This window comes from Mixophyes fleayi, chromosome 4, assembly GCF_038048845.1.
Source record: "Mixophyes fleayi isolate aMixFle1 chromosome 4, aMixFle1.hap1, whole genome shotgun sequence".
Taxonomy (NCBI): domain Eukaryota; kingdom Metazoa; phylum Chordata; class Amphibia; order Anura; family Limnodynastidae; genus Mixophyes; species Mixophyes fleayi.
In genome coordinates this window covers 335,630,659-335,656,620 of record NC_134405.1, presented here as the reverse complement: position 1 = coordinate 335,656,620, position 25,962 = coordinate 335,630,659, and the positions used below count along the sequence as shown (strand labels likewise).

Here is a 25,962-nt window from a genome sequence, read left to right as displayed (position 1 = left end):
TTCCTGTTATTTTGTGTACTGGATACAATTTTCTTTATCCATTTTTATGCTCTGTGCATTATGTGTTATATTTATTAAAATTGAGCCTTGACAGGGGCGGGCTGGCCCAGGGGGAAGCAGCTCTGTCAGACCGCTATTAGGGCCGGGGGGTAGGCCGGCCGGCCGCCCCCCCGGATGCAATATATCTCCTTTTTACCCGCAGCCGCATCTGATGACATGAGATGCGGCTTCGGCAGTGCACAGGCGGCCGCATCACATGACAGGGGATGACGCGTCACGGGATGCGGCCGTCTGCGTGCCCCCCGGCCATCCCTCTCACAGCCCGCGCCTGAGCCTTGACCATAGTTGCCAACTCCCGGAAACTTGTTTCCGGGAAAGGGGGCGAGACTGGAGGGCGTGAGGGGGCGGGACGAGGCCAATCGCGTCATTTTGGCCCCGCCCCGCGAAACCGTAATCTGCGTCGCGGGGAGCGGGGCCAAATTGACGCGATTGGCCTCGTCCCGCCCCCTCCTGCCCTCCAAAATGGCGTGATTCTCGGTGAAATCCGGGATGCGGGAGAAATGCCATCTCCCCCGGGAGCCAGGGAGACTGACCCGAATTTCGGGAGTCTCCCGGACTTTCCGGGAGAGTTGGCAAGTATGGCCTTGACAATGCAAATCAATGACATTATAGAAAGTTCAGAAAGCATATCGTGTTGGGGACTGTAATCTTCGGATCTCTATCGAGACCGTACCGTACACGATGCGCTGAGATGCAGGAAATCATTTTATAAATGATGGTAACTAATTGCAGGCTCTATATTATAGCCAGAAGTTAACTTGAAATATTAATTAGCGGAGATGCAGACTTGAAATGAATTACCAGCACCACACGACTCTTGTGATATTCAGGAGGTAATTATTATATAGGTGGAAGGCGTAGCTCAGATTGACTAATAGCTATAAGACACATTGCGTATCCTGCATAGTGGCTATACCTGGTAATTTTGTTGTCCAAATGCGAGTGCAGAAGAATGAAGGGAACCTGCATTGTGCTAGAGGTATTGTTCATCTCATGATAATATATTCTATCTTTCAAATTATATGAAAAGAGACGATACTTTGAAAAACGAAACAAAGTTTTGGTCTTTGTTAACTCATGACAGCAACAGACTGTGTTGCTGTATTATAATGTGCAAGTAAAAAGGTGATAGAGATTTATTAATAAAATACCTTTATATTTATATAAAATAGTTCCAACTAGGTCAGGGTGGTGGCACAGTGGTTAGCATTGCTTAGTTGGGAGTTATAGTCCATATTAGCACTGGAAAGGTGTAAAGAAAAATAAAATCTTTTCACAACTGATTGTGGAATTGCTCAGGGCTCCTAGGATACATTGTATACTGTATTACACTGAAGAAGAGTGTCTGTAAAGTAAATACACAGCAGACGAAAGAAGGACATACAGAGGACATACTGTTATTAAATCATAACTAGAAAAACCCACCGGTAATCGCCTTAAATTAAACTGAAATGTAATGTCTAAAATACTTTATTAACAGAATTCAATAACTTTTTTATACACTACATTACAGGTAGAAATTTTAACAACAGAGTGTAATGAATAAATAGCTATTTTATCCATCAATATATTATTAAAGGAACTGAAGAATTTCTTTATGCACTATAATATACATATAACTTCTTCCATTAAAGTTACATTGCTGGGCATGTTCCCTGCAAGAGTCGCTGATATATGTGGCTGCAAAATAACTGTCACAGTTTCCAGACCACCCAGCAGGTCCCATGTTTCAGGTCGCCCAGCAGAGCTGCAAATAACTGTCACAGTTTCCAGACCACCCAGCAGGTCACATGTTCCAGGTGACCCAGCAGAGCTGCAGATAACCGTCACAGTTTCCGGACTACCCAGCAGGTCACATGTTACAGGTCACCCAGCAGGTGCACAGGGAGAATTCACTAACTGTGACAGTTTCCAGAACAACCAGCAGGTGCACCTGTGTATTGTCAACTGTCGCATTTTCCAGAGGACAATGGTAATGCATTGTTGTAAATAACAGGTGGATGTTTTGCAAAATATCTCTGAAACAATGGAATCGATTACAAAGCCAATATTTTTCTGCGAATCTACAGACCAAGATCTTTAATTTGGTATATGATGCCCTGCTCAGACAACACCTTCATAGAAATAAGTCACTCATAAAAATCGTACTTATGCTATTAATATATAAATATATGTTATAATCAATGCTGTGAGCTTGACATTTTTTGCAAGCATGAAATTAATTAAGTTGGATTTGCAAAAAAAAGGAAACAAAAGGTATACTTGACTCCTTAATGTGACCCCTTGCACCCATTCTCTAATCTTGAGCTTCAATTCATGGACTACCATTCCTTAATTTAATCTGTCCCCCACCACTCATGTAGCAAATACCAACATGAGCTTCCCCAATATTTCTAAAGCCAGGACGCTAAATTCTAGTTTTAGTTAAAGCACTGGCATTGCAAGCTGCCTATACCTTCCCATAGAGCTTATATGAAGAGGATAGATAGATTCAATCCTCCAGTAGACAGTGCAACCTTACTACATGGAGAGCAGGCTAAAATAACGATGGGTGGTCCAAAATCAAACAGTCACTTTACTCTCTGTTACACTTAACTGCACTGAATTCATTGCTTGACAAGAAAGATGTTTTTAGACGTCAATTCATTAATTTACTGTGCTAGGAAAGTAGCTGTGGAAATCGGGAGCAGAGTATTTTGTGAAAGATATTTTGGCGATTCAGTGAATAATCTAAATTTCACACAACCCTGAACTTTCTGAATGACAATTTTACCATTACCTGATTTAACCCAATTAAAGCACTCACTGGGGACTCACACACCGTGATCAAGTACTTAAGTGTCTAGAAACGAGGGGGTAATTTAGTCAATGCATGTTAGATGAAAGGATTCCTCAAATGTCTAAATTATTCTGTGGTGTAATATTATGAAGAAATCATTTAACTGAGTGGCAGCAGATCAGATAGGACACAGCAATGGTCGCTTACGATGGAATTATTCAGCCCTAATGAGCACTAAAGCTGTACTCTGTTGTGAAATCATGGGATTGCTTCTCATGCCATTGCACAAGGTTTCAGATGGAAGATGGGGTCTTTTTGAAAGGGTATTTTTTCTAGGTGGTGGACGAATAAGGGTGTTCTGTTTATCACTATCCAATTCAAATTACTCACCCTTACCTACAAAGCCTTCAACAACACCAGCCCTTCGTACATCTCAAATCTCATTTCAAAATATACTACTTCTCGCCCTCTGAGTTCTACCTCTGACCTGCGTCTTATCTCGTCTCTGGTAACCACCTCTCACTCCCACCTACAAGACTTCTCCCGTGCTGCTCCCCACTCATGGAATTCCCTACCACGCTCAATAAGACTTTCCCACAGCCTTCAAATCTTTAGATGCTCTCTGAAAACCCATCTCTATTTTATCCCAGATAATATTCAAACTAATGCTCCCTCATAACTGTCCTAATCTCCGCTCTGAGTCACACTCGCTCCTCTTGTTTAAGCTGTGCCCTCCTCCACTTAGAATGTAAGCTCTGTAATGAGCAGGGTCCTCCATACCCTTTGTTTTCATGTCTGCATTTATTTTGTCTACCTTGTATGTCCCTGTTTTATATATGTCCTGTTCCCCCTACTGCGCTGCAAAGACACCTACAAATCTATGATAATAATAATAAAATAATCAAAATAATAATAATAATAATACTATCTTCTTAAAAATACTGCACTTGACTAAGTGTGAAAATCGCAAATACGGTATTAAGTTATGTGAATGACATTTCAATTAGATGCAATTGGTGAAGATTGGGTGAATTTACAAACATTTGTGGCATTTGCATTTTGCAAAAGATTTTGATTCCAAACAAGTACTCCACCCAAAATTAAGCAATGTATTCTGGGTGAAGTACAAAAACTTGGGGGCCCAATGGTCAATTTTCGCATATATTGCCCAATATGTATAATTTCTTATTGTCGGTTTTCTTAGCGATAAGAACTTAATTTTCAGAGCCATTTGTTAATTTTGTTGATTTAGGACAGCGAAGCCAAAAACTGTCTTTCCCGACGAAGAAGTGTCCCCCAAGTGAAATCTTTTGCACCTGAAGTATCTGTTACGCATACATAGGCAAAATCCATGCGTGCCAACATTGTAATGTCTATGTAACTAGACAAACTGCAACAATGACCTTATGTATCCTACATATGTGTTGTATGATTTCTTGACCAATGGGATCAGGGCCGGATTAACCATAGGGCTAACTGGGCTACAGCCCAGGGGCCTATGGCATCCAGGGGGCCCTTGAAAGTGCTCAGCAGCAGTATTGATCGGTCGGGGGCAGGGGCGCCCGCGGCGCGATCAGTGCTGCTGAGCACTTTCCCTGCGCTCCTTCTCCGGCGCGCTGTAGTCTCCTTACTGAGGAGATCTCATGAGTCTCACTCTCACGAGATCTCCTCAGTAAAGAGAGCACAGCGCGCCGGAGAAGGAGGTAAGTGCAGGGGGGGGCGCTCGGGCAGCTCCGATCACGGGGGGGGGGGGCCCTCACGGGGGAATGGAGGCCCCCTTAGCCCAGGGGCCTCCAATCCCTTAATCCGGCCCTGAATGGGATATACATATTTCTAGGATTATCATTAAAAAATATACAGACTAGAACTGCTGCCCTATTGCTTCCATTGATATCAGACTCTACTCTAGTTACACACACCCACACACACACACTGGAAGGAGGGTTGGTGCTTTTACCCCGGTGATACTTTTCACAGTTTGATAAATTGTCCTTTTTCACCATCCTCATAGAGATCTATGATGACGATGGTATTGCTCTTTACTGTAGTGAACACCAGAGATTTCTGTGATATCTCGGATGTTAGAAGGTTGATAAATTACTTTGATAGTTAAACTTTCCTTCCTCCTACGAAAAGTACAGATTTTGCAGGAGTTCAAAAGGTTGATAAATCGAGTAAGACTCCTATTTAGAGGATATGCCAGGACAAGATATTCCGACATTACCAATAAAGGTGACCCTCATCTCCCTGCAGTTTCCCAAGTCATAATATGTTCTAAGGTTGAAATAATTTGTTACTTGCAAGAAAAAAGATAAGTAGGCAGAGTTCTGACCTTTGCAGGCACACAGCACACAAAATGCGTAGGGTTCACATAACATGAACATTGCGAAGTGCACCGAGCACAAAGCTAGGTGTAATGATGCTCAACAATAGACTCGGCTTGGTGGGTAATTAACCCCAGTGATTGTTACAAACCAAACTGGCTGCTCATCAATACTGATTAATGTGATGAAAAGTGCACAGAGAATAGGTCATATAGTAAAAAGACTAAAACCCAAGTTAGAGACGGATCACCCAGTTGCACTAGGGAACCTTTTCAATGCTAAAAGTCCACATTATACTGATATACTGTATATAATCGTTGCTGAGTAAAGCATTTTTCAGATTGGTTGCTCTGCCTAGAAAAGAAAGATATTTATTGGCTTAGGGTACTCCAGGTTTCCATCAGGATAGTACATTTCCCTCCTTACTACGTTCACGGTTCTTAAAGTGGTAGCAATATTACATATCTTTAATAGTATATCATAAATAAAATAGATCACTTCTATCTCTTACGATTACAATCGCTTACAATCGCTGCGGCTGACATTCCAAATTCTCCCTTGACCAAAGTCGCCTCTCGTATCCAGCCATTTCTCATGCACGACACAAATAAAATACTTGTGCATCTCTATTCATAGCTTATCTAGACTATTTTAAAATAAAACACTATTCTGTGCCTCTCACTCCCAAGTTGTCTTCTCCTCAGTCTATTATAAATTCTTCATCTAGACCATATTTGCTTAATTTTTGCACTTTCCCTGAAAGTCAATTCTGGAGTCTCCCAGACATTTCAAGAGAATCGCAAATGTAATGACTGTACATTTATCCTTTCACCTCTCAAGGTCCACTTCTCTCTGCAAATCTCTACACTAGCAGCCAATCATACAAGTAATGCAGTTCAAAATCCTGGCACCAAGCTACAAAGTCCCCAACAATGTCACCTCTACAGTACTTAAACTCAGCTCTTTTAAGTTTCATCTCTAGTACCTGCTTATGTTCTTTAAATGACACTCTTCCTCTCTGATTGCCTCTTCTCAGGCCCACCTCGAGAGCATTTCTCATGCTGTACCTGGAACCATCGTTCTTATGTTACCAGACTCTCGCAGTCAGTCTCCCTGAATACGCAAGTCATAGCAAGTATCAATTTGTGATGACTAGATTCACTTGCCTGACCTGACTAGCGATTTTCCCCACTTAACAGTATTAATGACCTAATAATACATGCTAACCTGTGGGTCATGTTGTGGTCCTCACATGGTCAGATATCAATACATTCTACAGGGAACTGTCTCCGAACAATGGCATACTGACAAGATGGACCATTGATGCTTAGGGTTCCAGCTAATAAACAGATTGAGCACCACTGGGCTATATCACAGATTATTAATGTTGCTACTAGCAGTGGCCTCCATACAACTGTGTATCCATGGTTTGCAATTCCTATATTGTCTTGTGTGTACTGCCATAGACACCGATGCTTTACAAATTCATAATAGCAAGCAAAGATATAAGCAGCACAAAGTGCGTACATAAAAGTTATGAGGAGGGGGTACTTACTGTCGTGGCACAGTAGATGTCTTTCCACACTGTGGCTTCTCTGGAGAGATCTGAGACTTCAAACAAATTATCAAGGATAACCTCCCCAATCATATCATGTCTAGAGAAACGGTCAAAGTCGTACACACTAAAATGCAGCTTCCTAATGCTGAGTTGGTCGTAGGCCACCGGAAACTGGAAAGCTTCATCGAATATTGGATTTAGAGTTTTCCTGTGAACCCTAGTCTGAAACTTCTTCTTCCTGTCCGGAAGGAGATAGATCTTTACGTAGGGGTCCGATGTCCCACACAAGTCTTTAGCCGGTAATTCCAAGGCCTTCAGAATTTTGACAACGAGGAGTTCATTCTCGTAGTCGTAGAGTAAAGCGAAATGAAGCTTCCCGCACGTCTTAACATCTTCTTTCTTGTTGTCTTCTGAGTCAACAGATTTCTGCTTATATAATTCGGGTTTGATCCTGCCAATGCTTGTGGTGGTCTCTCCTCTTTGTAAGGGTTCCACGCCCATACTAAAGTCTACACTGGACACTTTCATCTGCCTGGGCAAGTGCCTCCTGAACGAGTTGTGCCTGGATCAGAAACAAATATAGAATAGTGAGGAAAAACCCCACAATAAAACGTAAAAATAAGGATTAAAACAGCAATTTCAAAAAGTCGGATGTATGAACTTTGTTACATACAGAGGTGCAGTTGACACTACTATCTTATTGGTTTAACAGGAATCTTGCATCATTACTCTGTGCTGCTGGGGGAACCTGTTCCTTTCTTTGTAAACTCTCAGTCTATGACTTCCTCTTTTGGTTGATGGTCTGCTGAATTACTGAACTTAGTTCTCTTAGCACACATGGGTGCATGCCAATTAAGTCAGGTGTTTTATCTGTCTTAATCTTGTTTAGACCCAACTGCACCTCATTAGGCAAGCACATTTAAAGGCTATGGTTATATTACAGCTTTCTTGGCATCTCCAGGGTGTTCCCCTCCTCACATCATGTCACTGCCCCTGTCACATGCAGCCCTGTCCTCACTGACACATCACTCATCTCCTGATATATTCTGTGCTGCAGGGAGACTCTGCTCCTTCCAATATATAACTCTCAGTCTGTGACTTCCTGCTGCCTCCATTCCCCTCCTCACATCATGTCACTGTCCAATGGAGCCCTGTCCTCACTAACATAACCACACAAGTAGAAAGGTCACTGCCTTCCACAAGCTTAGCTCACTCATCTCCTGCCTCTCATCATAAGCTATTTATATAGTGCCACTATTTCCAGAATGTACAGAGAACTCGCTGACATCAGTCCCTGCCACATTGAAGCTTACAGTCTAAATTCTGACACAGACTAGGGTCAATTTGATAGCAGAAAATGAACCTACTAGTATGTTTTTGGAGTGTGGGTGGAAACCGGAGCACCCGGAGGAAACCCACGCAAACACATGGAGAACATACAAACTTTAAAACAGATAAGGCCATGGTAGGGAATCAAACTCATGACCCCAGTGCTGAGAGACAGAAGTGCTAACCACTAAGCCACCGTGCATGCCTTTGTGACCATTCTGATGAGGAATAACTACAATAGGTGCTCTGATCCTAGTCAAACAAACCTAAAAATGGGCTCCACCATTTGCTGTATTTAGCAGGGTGCTGGCAATCACATAGAGTTGGAAGGACTCCTGATCATCTTTGGCGACTCAGCAACATGCTTTCAATTAAAATCAGTGATGCAGATCTCTCCTTCGAGAGAGAGTGGAGACCTATCTAAGGTGATCAGCAGAAATGGAATTAAATGTTAGTTCCATGGGACTAATGTGAGGCAAAAGTGTGTTATTCCAACCAGTACCTGTAAATAAAATGTAAACTGAAGTTGGTGGTCTGCTGAATTACTGAACTTAGTTCTCTTAGCACACATGGGTGCATGCCAGTTAAGTCAGGTGCTTTATCTTTATCTTATTTAGACCTAACTGCACCTTGTTAGGCAAGCACATTTAAAGGCTATGGTTATATTACAGCTTTCTTGGCATCTCCAGGGTGTTGTTGACTTTGTATCCTTCAATAAAATGGGGGCACTGATAATTTTGCTGTCTCTCTACAGTTGCCATGTTTGCCTTAAATGATCCTGATCTCGGTGGGTCATTATATAGTCTTTTGTTTTATAAGTGGGTCTGAATTGTAAAACGCTTTCACAAAGGACAACAAAATATATGCCATTACATTTTACACTTTCCCTGTGTTTATAAATAGGTTCTCTTAACATGTCTACATTCTCCTACATTCAATTAATTTTATTCTTTTGTCTCGCAAATTAGCATAAAGAAATTGCCTATGTGTTGCCTGAAGTAGATCAGTTGGTTCTCACATCGTCTAAACTTCCAGTGTTCCTGTGTAATTAGTTTTCCTAATCATTTCATGTCTGTCACAGTCTCCCTGTTACCCTGTATGATCCCATTCAAGTCTGTCATAACAGAAGGGAAAGGACTACCATAAGTACTAAAATACTACTCAAAGTTTATTTCTTTTTTTATAGAAGGGGTTATCAAATTCATACAACTTTATTTTTTTGGTTTGTACCCTTCTGCAAAGTGGTGGTGCTGCTTCCTTCCCCAGCACTGGGGTCATGAGTTCAATTCCCGACCATGGCTTTGTCTGTGAGGAGTTTGTATGTTCTCCCCGTGTTTGCGTGGGTTTCCTCCAGGTGCTCCGGTTTCCACCCACGCTCCAAAAACATACTGGTAGGTTAATTGGCTGCTAACAAATTGACCCTAGTCTGTGTGTCAGTCTGCGCGTGTGTGTGTGTTAGGGAATTTAGACTGTAAGCCCCAATGGGGCAGGGACTGATGTGAGTGAGTTCTCTGTACAGCGCTGCGGAATCAGTGGCGCTATATACCGGTAAATAAATGATGATGATAATACACAGGGCTCCATATATAGCCCTATATATATTTATTTGAGAACGAGGGGCATGATTCATTAAGGATCTTAACTTGAGAAACTTCTTATTTCAGTCTCCTGGACAAAACCATGTTACAATGCAAGGGGTGCAAATTAGTATTCTGTTTTGCACATAAGTAAAATACTGACTGTTTTTTCATTGTAGCACACAAATATCAACTTTAAATTTCAGTGTGCAAATAAGCTATCAAGTATTTGTGTGATACATGAAAAAACAGTCAGTATTTAACTTATGTGCAAAACAGAATACTAATTTGCACCCCTTGCATTGTAACATGGTTTTGTCCAGGAGACTGAAATAAGAAGTTTCTCAAGTTAAGATCCTTAATGAATCAGGCTCCAGTTGTCTAGGAGGGGAAAGCCAGGTGCAGTGTGAGAAAGCAGAGGGGTATTTTTTTTCTTTATATAATCTAGTATTCTTTAGACATCTTGCTTCAGATTAATGAAAAAAAACCTTATTCTAAAATACACAAGCATGCCTGGTGTAGTATGCCATACTTGTACTGATGTTCAATAGTGGCTTTACGTAGTCTAGAAATAAGTCTTGTCTTCATACTGCCCCAAATACACAGATTATTTTGTTTTTTTCTTAAACACGATTATGGAAAGCAGCATCACGTGTACTGATTATAATGGAGTAAAAAGCGCAGCCACTTAAATCTGACTATCGCAGCAGAAAATTATATGTTTTGACTATTCGTAAAAAAAATTGAATTATACCGAGGAATAGATGCACAGACAGAGCTTTCTAAACTCTCTTGAAATTATCTGGATTGTCAAGCACAACCTTCTATCCCAGCACTGAAATTAAAGTAGGACAGTGTGAGAATATGTGTTTTGATGTAATGTATTAATGATACCATCACAACAATATATTTCAATGGTAGAGACGGACACATTTGATTATATTTATTATTATTCTGTTGCCACATTTGGCGATGATTTCCCTTTAATGTAGACCTATGACCCTCCAGTCGTTGTTGAACTATATCCTGTCACAACTGGCAGGGCATTATGGAACTTGTAGTCCAGAAACAGCCGGAGAGTCATAGTTAGTCTACTTCTGCTTTAACAGATAACAAACCAGTCATCATATAACACTGATAAACCAACAATGAAATATTTTTTTTAACACGTTCATTACTTTAAAATAAACCAGGACAGATACATGTTTGCTCACGGTAGAAATGTAAATGTCTTTTAAATTTACTTAAGCAGTCATCAAATTGCATATGACCGATGCTGATACAGAAATTAACGGCCAAACATCACTGCACTTCGGCACTGCCTATTGGGCGCCAGGATTTAGGGGGGACCTAAAACACTGAGGGCCTGAGTCATTAAGGAAAGTAAGGCAAAAAAAGGAGTAAATGTTTTCCGGGACAAAACATGTTACAATGCAAGGGGTGCAAATTAGTTTCTTATTTTGCACCTAAGATAAATACTGGCTGTTTTTTCATGTAGCACACAAATACTTGATAGCTTTATTTTTACACTGAAATTTAAAGCTGATCTCGGACATGCCCTACCCCAACTATAAATCTGTCCACACATTTCAAACTTACCTCCCCCTCCAATGCAACATGGTTTTGCACAGGTGCAAAGTTACTCCTTTTTTTTGCAATGGACCTTGTACTATATGCAATTCTCATAGTGCATCACTCTTCCTGACACTCAGCTGCTGTCCTTGTAATATATTTATTTTCATTTATCTGTGTTGATGACAGTGCCATTGATGACTATAGGAGAGAGGTCAATGGATTCTTCTTTTAAATATCTGTGAACCGTTCTTCCCGTTAGAACACAGAGAATAAGAGATACATGATGTTTCGATAACAGGAAACAGCCTTGTTACATCACTGGTTTAATACGATGTTTACAACATTACATGTGCACGGAAAACATAAATCAGGTACTTTAGAGGCTTTTGAACCACATTAAATATAAAATTAGGAAGAAATTCATAAATGTATAACAAACCATACTGCTCAGCTTCCTATAATTTTGTAAATGTGGAGAAAACACTAAGGGGCATATTCAATTGTTGGCAGTTTCCGCCGCAGAAAAACTATTACCGTTATTACAGTAATACTAGCCGGATTTCAGCTCGCAGCTCCCTGTGACGCGAGCTGAAGTCCAGCGTGAAAAGTACCGTAATAACGGTATTTACACGCACTATTACCGTAATGATGGTAATAGTGCGCGGGGAGCTTTACTTTTGGCTGTAACGCCATTTGGCTGTAATATGCCCCTAAGGGGGGGATTCAATTGGCCGCGTTACTGGCGAAATAATATCGGTAATAGTGCGTGTAATTACCGATATTGATTTCAACACCACCTTTTTTGCTCACGGCTTCCTGAGCAGAAGCAGGGTTAAAATTACCGTATTAACAGTACTAGGTTTAGCGCGGCGTTACTCTGGGTGGGATTGAATTCCCCCCTAAGAGACAATAATTTTGAAACACTTGACGGCATTTATATACAGGTGGTAAAGCACAAGAATCCTTCGAGTGCTCTTGTATTTGTGGATGGTGTGACTATTTTTACAGCAAAATGTGAAGTTGTCAAGTTGTGCACAGACAATGTGTGAGCCTGAGCAGATGAAAGGTGGTAGTCACCGTGGAGTCGGACTAAGCTTGAAGTTTTGTTTTGCGAATCTATCTAAAACTCGCTCCCTTGACCTCCTCCTATAACTCACATCTCTTGCTGAGACGGTGAGAACACAGGTTATAAGGCAGTCAGGAGACGTTCAGACCTGAACAATAGCTGTCAAGATAAATTGAAGATAAACGTTTAAACTCTTCCACGGACAGAGCAAAAAAAAAAAAAAAAGGGAAAAACAAACAGGTTTTCTCATTTATTGCCTTAGGTGAAATAAAAACAATACAAAAATGGGTTTACGATGATTTTAAAGGCATATGTGGTTTATTTTTATTCATTTTTCTTTCTATCATTCAACTTCTTTCTATCTAACTAATGGAAATATCTAGAGATGTGTGTATAACAATATCCTTATTACAGAACTTTACCAATCTTCTATAAATGTGTTAAGTTTGCTTGCACCTTTCAATAGACTGCCATTCTTTTTGTCTCTGTTTCCTGATCCTCCTATCTCCTCCCAGAGCTCTCCTACCAATATCTATCGTGTGGGTTAATCCTCTCATAACAAATGCCCTAACAGCATAGGATGGGTATGGCATTAACGGGAGTGGGGTATGGAATTATGGGAGCATGGCCATAATTTTGAGGCCTAAAAATATGACAGAGACACTGCAAAGACAGCTACTCTAAGATTAGAGTATCTTTAAAGGGGTTTCCCACTTAATATATGAATTTTCCTTAATCTTCTCGCTTTCCAATAATAGAACTCCCAGTATTGACGGTCTCTAGCATGGAGCTCTACCAATGACCTTGGGCGCTGATTGGATCTCTCCAAAGCCTTAGAACTACCTGGTCGGATTTTCCCGGGCATGATTGACAGATGTGTCAGCTATATGTATGTGTCAGGACCCCACTAAAGTAATTATCGGTAAGGGTGAGAATTGAGTGAAATTCCTATTTAAAGTGGAAATCATTTTTAGCTTGAAGACTGTATCCCACTCAATGTAGTGTGTCCATCCCTGCAGGTCTTCCACTAGAAGATGAAGACAGTCAGGGACATTCTAAGCTCACACACCTCGAAGGCCCCCTGTATGAGTGTCCTACTACCCCACTTTCCGATATAGTAGTCAATAAAATGGGTTGTGCTTGGTTATTGCACTCCGAAGAGTATAGACACATTGGGTGGCCTTTCAGCTGAGCTTTAGAGGTAGGAGGCCTTTTCCAACAAGAAGGAAGCAGAGAAGAGGCTTCTCAGGGTCACCAGGGCCATGTCAACCAGCCTCAAGTCATCTCCCTAGGAAATTTTAAGGGTGCCCTCTTACGCTGCAATTTTTCTAGCCAGTTAGGTCATTTTAGACTTAATCAGCTACCAACTGTAGTGTGTATAAACCCAAAAAGATTGCCGATCCTGAGCAACATCTTAATGGGACCGTTCAGTTGTTGACCAGGATATCTGGTAAATCCCATGGAATGATGACTTCATTTGATCGAATATGTGGTCATCGCTTGACCGTAAAAGTGGTTATTGTTTGACCTTGACATATGAACCTTCTATGACCTTTCAGAGTTGGCCACATGTAGGTACCTGTATGGGCAACTAGAAAATCCGGATTTAATTTTTTTGCTTCTTACACATAATTATGATACAACAAAACTAATATAGCAAAGTCAAAATAGGTAACTGAGATCTGTAAGATATTAAGGAAACATTACTGATTTTAATGGTAATTGATATAATTATATAATATTTCCTTCCGCTTACCGCGAAGAAGATGCCGGCTCGGTGATCTGACGCTGCATTCGTGCATGTTTCATTAAATGCTCCTTTAATGCGTTCTGGACCTCAGCTGGTATATCCGGTGAAGTGTGGCTGATTTTCATGGCTGCCTCTTGTACCTTCACCGAGTGTTTACCGTTCTGCTTAATTTCGCTTTTCTCGTTGGTTTCCACTACTTCAGGGGGTGCGCTGGGGATACACTGGGGGACCACATGTGCGGTGGCGGAGACAGGTTTACTCCGCCAACATGGCCAGCATAGTTTCCAGAAGACAAAGAGAGAGACGATCAGAAGAGCCAGCCCACAGAAACTGACCACGACAGCGAGGAGGCTCACCGATATATCTGTGGAGAAGACAAACCCATAAATACGTGTCCTTCAGTTTGTCTAAAATGGTAGCTGTGTATGCAGTGATACAAAATCTTTATTAATGATGGGTCTTCATTAATAGCCCCCCCCCCCACCCCCCAAGGAATCTCATTAATATTTGCTTATTATGTAAAATGCAGCTCTACTCAAAAATGGATAATATTCAACATTTTTATTTGGGTGGTTGAAGAACAACCAGTAGTCAGTAAGATCAGTGAAATGTTCACAGCAGCACAGGATATTTGAGGAATGTGCTAATCTTTTAAGAGGCAGTGACAGGGCCGTCTTTCCCATTGGGCACACTGGGCAGGTGCCCGGGGGCCCTGCAGCCCAGGGGGGCCCTCCGGAGGCAGAAAAAAAAAAACCCTGCAAAAAAAGAAGAAAATACTTACCGTGCTGTCAGCTGACGATCCGGCTCCCTCCCTGGTCTCCTCCTCCGTCGCGCTGGCAGTGCATGTCGTGCGTGACGTCATCACGCCCGCCCGACATCCATTGCGGAGCGCGACGGAGGAGGAGACCAGGGAGGGCAGCACAGTGGCCTAGTGGTTAGCACGTCTGCCTCACAGCACTGGGGTCATGAGTTCAATTCCCGACCATGGCCTTATCTGTGTGGAGTTTGTATGTTCTCCCTGTGTTTGCGTGGGTTTCCTCCGGGTGCTCCGGTTTCCTCCCACACTCCAAAAACATACTGGTAGGTTAATTGGCTGCAATCAAAAAAAAAAAAATTGACCCTAGTCTCTGTCTGTCTCCCTCTCTGTCTGTCTTTGTGTGAGTGTGTGTATATATTAGGGAATTTAGACTGTAAGCTCCAATGGGGCAGGGACTGATGTGAATGAGTTCTCTGTACAGCGCTGCGGAATTAGTGGCGCTATATAAATAAATGATGATGAAATGATGATGAGCCGGATCGTCAGCTGACAGCACGGTAAGTATTTTCTTCTTTTTTTGCAGGGTTTTTTTTTTCCTGCCTCCGGAGGGCCCCCCTGGGCTGCAGGGCCCATATATATAATAATTATTTTTTTTTTTGTATATATAGGGGCCCCAATGCACTGCTGTGCCCGGGGGCCCAAGAGGTTCCTAGAGGGCCCTGGGCAGTGATCTGTCCACTTGGGTGATTATGTTAGTGACATAATGTGAGGAAGGAAATGGAGGCTGCAGGAAGCCACAGACTGAGAGTTATACAGTGGAAGGAACAGGGTCCTCCAGCTGCACAGAGTATATCAGGAGATGAGTGATGTGATAATGTCAATATTTATAGGGCAGTATGGTGGCTCAGTGGTTAGCATATCTGCCTCACAGCACTGAGGTCATGAGTTCAATTCCTGACCATGGCCTTATCTGTGTGTACTTTGCATGTTCTCCCCGTGGGTTTCCTCCGGGTGCGCCAGTTTCCTCCCATGATCCAAAAACATACTGGTAGGTTAATTGGTTGCTGACAAAATTAACCCTAGTGTGTCTTAGGGAGCTTAGACTGTAAGCTCCAATGGTGCAAAATTGGTGGCACTATATACATAAATGAAGATGAACAATTCTGCAAGTTGAAGTCTGGAACAAGTATTGCAATGGATATATTTCTCTATAGTGATCTAAGAGAGGCAATCCTTCCTGCCATAGTTAATACTGTAAAAAAAAAACTATTTTAAATGATCCGACTAGTGACCTTTGAGAAAACAGGTTGCTGCACAATTGCCGAGGACAGAGCTCTGTGCGTACAAATGACATGTTCTAAAAGTCTATGATGGATACAATCTTTTTAATCAGAAGAGTGGGGACATGTAATAATCTAATTGGCATCATTGTACAATAATAATTGCCTTTTCCTCATTTAACTTTGTTGCTTCGTGGCATTAGGTTGGTGTTGTGCAACCGACTAGAAAATAAGACAACAAAGTTCTTAGGTTTGTCCCTGTGGCCCCCTGGAGAGTACAGGGCCACTGTGTCTCTACAACAACCTTACACAGCGGTCACGTCTCAACTGTTGACATCTATTGCAGCACAGCAACATTACTCTTTATTTTAGGAAAAGCTTTTAGCAGCATTAGGGCCCTTAACCACCGGCGTTTAAAAGCTGTACCTGAAAAAAAAAATTCTATTCTATGTGTGTCACTGTTACCCATTTACATTCAGTCTTCCTTCTGCATACGTTTGCATTGTGACACTTCTTTTGGACGCCGCTTTCAGGATATTCAAACTATGTCACCATCCATCTGTACATTAGCGCATTGTGTACATACCAGTATGACGTTGTTTTTTTTTTTACCATGAATGTTATGGGGTCCTTCATTCCAGCAGGGGTTATGCACTATGGAGCTGATTTATTAAGGAACGGAAGTCCATTCGCGTGGCGTTATTTTGCGAAAAATCACACGCGCAAAAATCAGGTCTTACGCCAGAGAACGCAACTGAGTGCGATTTATGTCCCAGCGCCAATGACACTTACTACTGACTACCTTCTGATGGGTGTCATGGGGAGGGAAAGGGGAGGATTGATCTAGGCAATGTACAGCAAGGGCGTGCCGAGGCCGAACGCATGCAGATACAGCCGATTCAAGCTCTGGACATCTCTCAGGTATGTGATATTTTTTAGGATCACTTGCACCAGCTACCGATCAGGTGTAAGTGCAGACTGATAGCGATGACGGCTGTGTATGGATGCTAGAACATGTGTTTGCAATTAAAAGCAACTGTAAAATTTTATTTTATGCACAGTAGACCCTAAGAACATCCGAGTATTTAATGCACAAAAAGAATTACAAATAAAAAACTTATTTTTTTCAATGTGTTTTTTATTAATCATTATATTATTAATACATGTTAATTTATTTCATTTTTTTTCGGTGCGTTCTGATGGGACTTTATATTGCACATATGCACTGTACATATTCTGCGGTGTGTTGTGTCTGTCTGTCTATCGCAAGTGCCGTATAGGCAGAGTCGTATTCAACTAGAAACGTTTATTCAGATCCGCTTGTACTTCGATTCGGGCATATGTGCGTGCGATTTTCGTTCAGCGGCTAAATGGTTAGCACTTCTGCCTCACAGCATTGGGGTCATGAGTTCAATTCCTGACCATGGCCTTATCTGTGTGGAGTTTGTATGATCTCCCTGTGTTTGCGTGGGTTTCCTCCGGGTGCTCTGGTATCCTCCCACATTCCAAAAACACACTGGTAGGTTAATTGGCTGCTATCAAAATTGACCCTAGTCTCTCTCTCTCTGTCTGTGTGTGTGTATGTTGGGGCATTTAGACTGTAAGCTCCAATGGGGCAGGGACAGATGTAAATGAGTTCTCTGTACAGCGCTGCGGACTCAGTGGGGCTATATAAATAATAAATGGTGGTGGTGGTGGTTCATGAAAAAAAAACCAAAAAAACGCAAATTGCGTTCACTCTGTGTTCCTCAATGAACCAGGCCCTACATGTAGAAATTTCAATGGAATGAATGGACCATTGACAGTCCAGGTCAGTACAGGTTGTGGATTACAAGAAGATTTCTGCTGAAATTAAGAATATTTCCTTTTATCAGGGGAGGGCTGGCAAATTTCAACCAGGGGGGCAAGATTCGACACAGCAGCCTATTTTAAAGAAGAATGCAGGTGGCCCAGTGATCCAATCCAAGATAGACCTCTATGGAACTGGCCTGGGGGAAGGGGGGGGGGGGGCAAATAGCCCCCGACTATTATTAATGAAACAATCTTCCTGTAATCATGTAGCAAATGAGGGTTTGGAGAGTTTAGGTTTATATTTCTTGGGAGGAAGGAGTACCCCATGTTGTAGTTTTCACTGCCCAGATTATACAGTGCTTATAGACCTAAGGTGATACGTTAAGTAAATTAGTGACTTCTGCTTATTAAGCTTTGAGTAAGGATTGAAATAGAATTTTGATACATGTTCCTTTTCCCCACAATGTTTGGCCACAATGACATTTACGTTTTCATATTTTTTTAGCGTAATAAACTAGTTAAATGTTGCATTAGTTGCATTAATCCACATATGATTTATTACAATAGTTTAGTTCAAAGTCATTTCATTGAAGACTTTTTACATAGAGCTTCTTCCAATTAGGGCTCAGCTTGCATCCACTTTATTTTACTGACCTTTTCTGCTGTCATTAAAAGATCTAATTAGGGAATTTATTGTGGTCTACAGTCATCAGAAAATGTTTATGTATCTAACAATGTTCCAGCGACCAGAAATATGGGATGAAAAGCAGCCTTAATGGATGAGTGAACTGTGTAAAACATTTAGAGATTCGGATTGTAAGAGATTGACAACATTCTAGAATAAAACATCACAGGGAGGAAACTGCTCAAAGGAAACTATCACAAGAAAAGCAAAACTAATAATATTACAACAAAAAAGATATCGAATTTGGTCGTCATTTAAAAGAAGTTGGCTTATATGAAGGAGCTTGAAGTAACATTCATAAATTAATATTGTATATATATATATATCCAGGTATAAAGCATATGTAAATATAATACAATTCTATAATCTAATTCTGTGTAGTTAGACATTATGAGCACAGCTGCATTCCTCCTATACATTAGGGCAGATTACTCAGCTCCCCAACATTCACCCCTACTAAATGCTGCCACCGTTGACTTGTGCCGCGGTATCCCTACTAAACAAATCTCTGATATCAGTACTTAAATTACAGCGGAAAATGGTTGAGGGTAGCAGAAGATCACTCAGCAGGAACACGACGAGCGGGGTGAGAATGCAGTTACAGGTGTAGTTTCAATCTATTATTTCTCTATTATATATCTATCAAATATCTCTATCTCTTTCTATCTCATATCTATCTATCTCCCTCTTTCTATCTATCTATCTATCATTATCAATCAATCTCAAATCTATCTCTCTCTCATATCTTTCTCTCTCTATATCTCCTATCTATCTATCTATCCATATCAATCAATCTATCTATATATCTCAAATCTATCTATCTATCATCACCATTTATTTATATAGCGCCACTGATTCCGCAGCGCTGTTCAGAGAACTCATTCAGGGACTCATCAGTCCCTGCCCCATTGGTGCTTACAGTCTAAATTTCCTAACACACACCCACCCACACACAGACTAGGGTCATTTTTTTTTTTATAGCAGCCAATTAACCTACTAGTATATTTTTGGAGTGTGGGAGGAAACCGGAGCACCCACAGGAAACCCACTCAAACACAGGGAGAACATACAAACTCCATACAGATAAGGCCATGGTCAGGAATTGAACTCATGACTCCCGCGCTGTGAGGCAGAGGTGCTAACCACTGAGCCACTGTGCTGCCCATGCTAATATCTATCTATCTATCTAATATCTATCGACCTATATAATATCTATCCATCTATTATCTATCTATCTAAATATCTAATATCTATCTACCTATCTAATATCTATCTATCTACCTATATAATATCTATCTACCTATCTAATATCTATCTATCTACCTATCTAATATCTATCTATCTACCTATCTAATATCTATCTACCTATCTAATATGTATCCATCTATCTATATAATATCTATCTATCTATCTATCAACCTTGCTTAAATCTATGTCTGATCTGTCCATCCATCCATCGGATATCTATCCATCTATGTCAGATCTGTCTGTCCATCCATCGGATATCTATCCATCTATGTCAGATCTGTCTGTCCATCCATCGGATATCTATCCATCTATGTCAATTCTGTCTGTCCATCCATCGGATATCTATCCATCTATGTCAGATCTGTCTGTCCATCCATCGGATATGTATCCATCTATGTCAGATCTGTCTGTCCATCCATCGGATATGTATCCATCTATGTCAGATCTGTCTGTCCATCCATCGGATATCTATCCATCTATGTCAGATCTGTCTGTCCATCCATCGGATATGTATCCATCTATGTCTCTATCTCATATCTATCTTCATTTCTTTGTTTCTTCTCTTTTATGTTTCTTCACTAATGACCTACAGTATATGTACTACTGCCCTGTTAATAGTAATACGCTGAGGCTTTGTGGCTAAAATATTCACAGGGTCAAGTGGTACAAATACATAACTCTGTGGCCAGGGGGGAAATCCCTGTTTTGTCTCTAGAATGAAGTTTTCATTAAATTCTGTAGAGTTCTAGGTGCAGACCCTCCCCCCCCCCCCCCCCCCCCTTCTGGTAAGGTTATGTGTTACTTAGTGGCTGGCAGTATCAGCAGCTTAGGCCTTATACCCCCACTGCCATTTATTTTGTGTTAAACAAACACAATACAAAGTCCAGTGAAATCACATATCAAATGCGACTGATGTGCGTTTGATAATTGCGTTTGTACAGGAGCTCATTGACGGTAGCCTAGCTATCTCCAATGCATTCACTTACGGTAAACACTGGTGAATGGATCAGGAAAATTCAACGATTCTGCAACGGTGCCGGATGTGCTTGACACTGTGTGTAGCCCGGTGTCACTGGAAATAATGGTTTCCATTTTCCGTTGTCATACATTGTATCAGCGTTAAAAATGCTAGTGCGCGCACAATCGACACAAGTGTGTAATGAAGCCCTACAGACATTTATTAATTATGCCAGTGATTGACATGTTCTGTTTCTTGAGTACATATAAAGAGACAGACAGGTCAGGCCAGTGTAATAGCAAGGGGTGTGTCTAATAATAAAATATAGGTGGGAGTGGAGATAGTAAAAATGCATACATTATCCTCGCATTAGCAAGGCTACAGAAAGCAAATCCTAGAGCAACCAATCAGATAATTGCTTTGAGTGTGATTTAGATCAGACCAATGATAGCAGAGATCTACAGTATAAGTGATCCGAATTCAACAATGTTAGTACCTATACCATGTGCACTTTACATGTACCCCAAAAGGTAGGTATGAGCATTTGTAAATACCTTAACTAAATATTTGACGTAAACCCTTAGTAACTCATTAGTTAGTATATATTATGCTGATACCTGGAAATATTAGGGGAGCCCTGGGACATGTTCATGCTATGCTGGGAAAGATATCACAGCCTCATACAGAGAAGTGTCACTGAGCGTGACTGCTTCATCTCCAGACAGATACTATCAACAGAGCGAGTGCAGACAATGACTGGCAGAGCTGCTTGTGTGATGAATGTAGAGAGAGTGAGATGCTGACAGATCTATGCTGCTGACGTCCTTGTAGATTGCTCTGGTTGTCACTGTGTGGTATTGGGAGGGCAGTCTTGTACCTCCCCGTCATTCTCTTTCCTCTATTGTCTGTGTGTGAGTGTCTGTTCCCCAGCTGGGATGTGCTGGGTGGGTCTCTAGCTATTTTAGAAATAACACAGCATTGCAAGAAGGGTAGAACCAGCAAAACAACAACAGCTGGAAAGCACAGGGTATGATGTGGTCAGACCACAGGCTTTATCTCCAGGCAGTCAGCAGACAGCCCTCCACTGAGGTTATGTAAACGGGATTTACGTTATATGCTAGAACTACAGGTGGAGATTATAATAGGTGTAAGATTAGAGGTTGTATTTTGTGTGACTATATGGAGGTTATGATGGCTGTGTGAATGAGTGGAGGTTATGATGGCTGTATGAATGGGTGGAGGTTATGATGGGTGTGTGAATGGGTGGAGGTTATGATGGCTGTGTGAATGGGTGGAGGTTATGATGGCTGTGTGAATGGGTGGAGGTTATGATGGCTGTGTGAATGGGTGGAGGTTATGATGGCTGTGTGAATGGGTGGAGGTTATGATGGCTGTGTGAATGGGTGGAGGTTATGATGGCTGTGTGAATGGGGGGAGGTTATGATGGCTGTGTGAATGGGGGGAGGTTATGATGGCTGTGTGAATGGGTGGAGGTTATGATGGCTGTGTGAATGGGTGGAGGTTATGATGGCTGTGTGAATGGGTGGAGGTTATGATGGCTGTGTGAATGGGGGGAGGTTATGATGGCTGTGTGAATGGGGGGAGGTTATGATGGGTTTGTGAATGGGTGGAGGTTATGATGGCTGTGTGAATGGGTGGAGGTTATGATGGGTGTGTGAATGGGTGGAGGTTATGATGGCTGTGTGAATGGGGGGAGGTTATGATGGGTGTGTGAATGGGTGGAGGTTATGATGGCTGTGTGAATGGGGGGAGGTTATGATGGCTGTGTGAATGGGGGGAGGTTATGATGGCTGTGTGAATGGGGGGAGGTTATGATGGGTGTGTGAATGGGTGGAGGTTATGATGGCTGTGTGAATGGGGGGAGGTTATGATGGGTGTGTGAATGGGGGGAGGTTATGATGGGTGTGTGAATGGGTGGAGGTTATGATGGCTGTGTGAATGAGTGGATCATTACTGCATTTGTCCTGCATTTAAAATACTGTGTACTGAATCCACATATCTTGAGAGGTCTGACAGGACACGTATTCAGATAACACAGGCAGTCAGGAATGAACGGTATATGAATGGTATAGATACTGTGCTAAGGATGGTTGGTTAGTTTGAGAAACAAGTTTGTATGCAGACAATAGAAAAAATGGCCACCATCGGGCCACGTGCTGTGTTCAAGATGGCTGATATCATAATATGATTTGTTAAACCCTATAAGGCTGTATAATCATGGGACTGCGTATATGTTATATGGGTATACGGATGATAAATACACATGAAGTAGTGACTGTGCACTGGGAAGTTATACTAAACAGTGATGTTCTACTAGGAAGTATTTATTGTTAATAGGGAATAATAAGTGGTCTGATAGGAGTTGCACACTGGCAGTGGTAACATTATATTAAGCAATATATATATATATATATATATATATATATATATATATATATATATATATATATATATAGTAACAAAAGGAGGCATTTAGCTGGCAATATGCAGAGAAAGCAGGGAAGTAGAGTAAAACATTTGTGCAGTAATGCACCTAGATTGAATGTAAAGACTTATGTATGAAAAGCAATTGTTTAAGTTTGGTTAAACTTACATGATTTGAAATCCCTCCTCTCAGCAAACAGACAGGGTGTGTCTGTTAGTGCAAACAGAGCCAGGGATAGGCGTTTCCTCTTAAAGAGAAGGTGGGTGTGTCACCTGTCCATCAAGCTAAGGCTGGGGGAGGAGTATCAGGTATAAAAGCTTGTTTGTATCATTTGTGCACTGAGACCAACGCTGGGAAAGCTGGCTGGTCTTGAGAGAGCTGAGCTATGTCTAGCTAGCGTTTAGGGTCTCCAAGAATTGCAGTGAAATCTGTACGGTGTCAAAACATTTACCATCCTGACAATAAAACGACATAAAAAGGAAGAAGTTGTTCGCGTGTACTTCAGCAGTAGCGGGCTCTTTCCACAATATATATATGAGCAGTGATATGCTATTGGACGCATGTGATCTGCATTTTATTTGTAATGCTAGGATATCGCCTGCGATCATATATATAAATTCAGAGATAATATAGAAATAATCTAAAGGAATTGTAACTAAATCTGTGACACACACAGACACACACAATGAAATGTGGGATACACATATTCATGCACACATACATACATTCCTAGACACATAGTGGAGACACATATTCACTGTTGCATTGTATTTGATGTAATATATATTAAGCTTTCTGCATTGCTATTATATGAGTAAAGTTTGTTATTAAAAATACCTATTGTTAATAAGAATACATATTATCTTAAATGAGTCACTGTGAAAAAAATATCTTTATTTGATTATCCTTTTTCCCTGTATTATAAACTGTGTGTATCAGAGTAAATTGAGCGGAAATTGAAACAGAACTGGGATTAAACTGGAAACTACCCTTTGTGAGTGGTGACTAATGAGATTGGCTATTAAATGCCATTAGCGTATTAACCTCACCATTGGACCCTCAGTGCTAACAAAGAGCAATAACGGAATCCAGAAATAGCACCTTTTAACATTGGCACCCGAACAAGCTGTAATTATGATCCCCAGGAAGGTCATGGGCAACAAATTGTTAGATATTGCCAAACACAGAAAGGTCATGGGTAACAATTTGTTAAATATTTACGAAAATATCAAAGTCAGGGGTAACGAATTGTTAGATAATGACAAAAATTGCAATGAAAGATTGCAAATTGTATAATCCATAATGAGATTAAATATCTCCTTAAAAGGAAAGGTAGTGACAATCTGCCTATGGTGGGTATAGACTGGAAACGACTTTCTGTGAGTGGATTAAGAAACTCACAATTGGGGTCTATGTTTGACTCATGCAATAGTAGAATTATTGGGTGATACAATATTTTTAGTTAGACTGATAGCTCAATGGTCGCCACATAAAGTCAATTTTAGCTATTTGAGTGGGTCGAATAAGGTCTGCATAATGAATTTACCAATCCCATACAGGATAAAAGGCTTTCATTAGCAAAAACTGGGTGCAATTAAGAGGACTGGATCACAGGTTAGCGATCTGTCCTGCTGCAAATGCAGAAAAATATGAATATTTATATCATTCAAGATGCTGTAAATGTTAATGTCTAAATCAAAGTTCTTTAGCAAAGCAGACAGCCCAGCCTGCCCCTGGATAATAGAGAGGTATTATACAAAACCCTACTAATTTTTAAAACTCAAATATATACAGGTAATTTATAATGTTATATTAGAGACAAGACCTAATAATAGTAAGAGAAAGAAAGCATAATAATTCCAAACGAATGCTTACCACCTGTTCACATACACACACTCACACTCTGAAACACTATTATATTAAGATAAACTGACAAATACCCATTTATTATCTAACTGTAATATCAGTCACTAACAAACAAGTGGACTGAAAAGAAGAGTATAATATTTATTTTTCTATGGGGACATTCACACAAGTCCCTGGACATTACTATCCTCCCCCACCTTATATGGCATGATACTACTCTTTAGTCTAAAAATCTTTTAACAACTCTGTTTAGACAAAGACCTATTAGGTACATGTGAATTGGCCTGGCTCACATCATGTACAGGTTATCCTACTGTAGGTCACTTCTCAGATACACTGGACACAGACAGACACACACTCGTTCATTCTCTAACCACCAGAATATTACTCTTTAACAATGGTATGTAAGTAGGTGGAGTTTTGATGGGCGCATGAATGAGTGGAGGTTATGATGGAAGTGTGAATGGGGGGAGGTTATGATGGGAGGAGGTTATGATGGGAGTGTGAATGGGGGGAGGTTATGATGGGTGAATGAATGGGTGGAGGTTATGATTGGTGTGTGAATGGGTGGAGGTTATGATGGGTGCATGAATGGGTGGAGTTTATGATGGGTGTGTAAATGGGGGGGAGGTTATGATGGGAGTGTGAATGGGGGGAAGTTATGATGGGTGTGTGAATGGGTGGAGGTTATGATGGGTGTGTGAATGGGGTAAGGTTATGATGGGTGTGTAAATGGGTGGAGGTTATGATGGGTGCATGAATGGGTGGAGGTTATGATGGGTGTGTGAATGGGGGGAAGTTATGATGGGAGTGTGAATGGGGGGAAGTTATGATGGGTGCATGAATGGGTGGAGGTTATGATGGGTGTGTGAATGGGTGGAGGTTATGATGGGAGTGTGAATGGGGGGAGGTT

At 41.1% G+C, this 25,962-nt stretch overlaps 1 protein-coding gene across 1 annotated transcript in view; it reads right to left on the bottom strand.

The window, feature by feature from the left end:
* SYT10 (synaptotagmin 10) overlaps positions 1-25,962 on the bottom strand; it is a 59,633-nt gene that overhangs the window by 25,019 nt on the left and 8,652 nt on the right. The window contains exons 2-3 of the mRNA XM_075210494.1: positions 14,025-14,382; positions 6,719-7,283 (exon numbers count right to left, since the gene is read on the bottom strand). Of these exons, the coding sequence (XP_075066595.1) occupies positions 6,719-7,283; positions 14,025-14,382 (923 nt within the window). The remainder of the gene's footprint in view (positions 1-6,718; positions 7,284-14,024; positions 14,383-25,962) is intronic.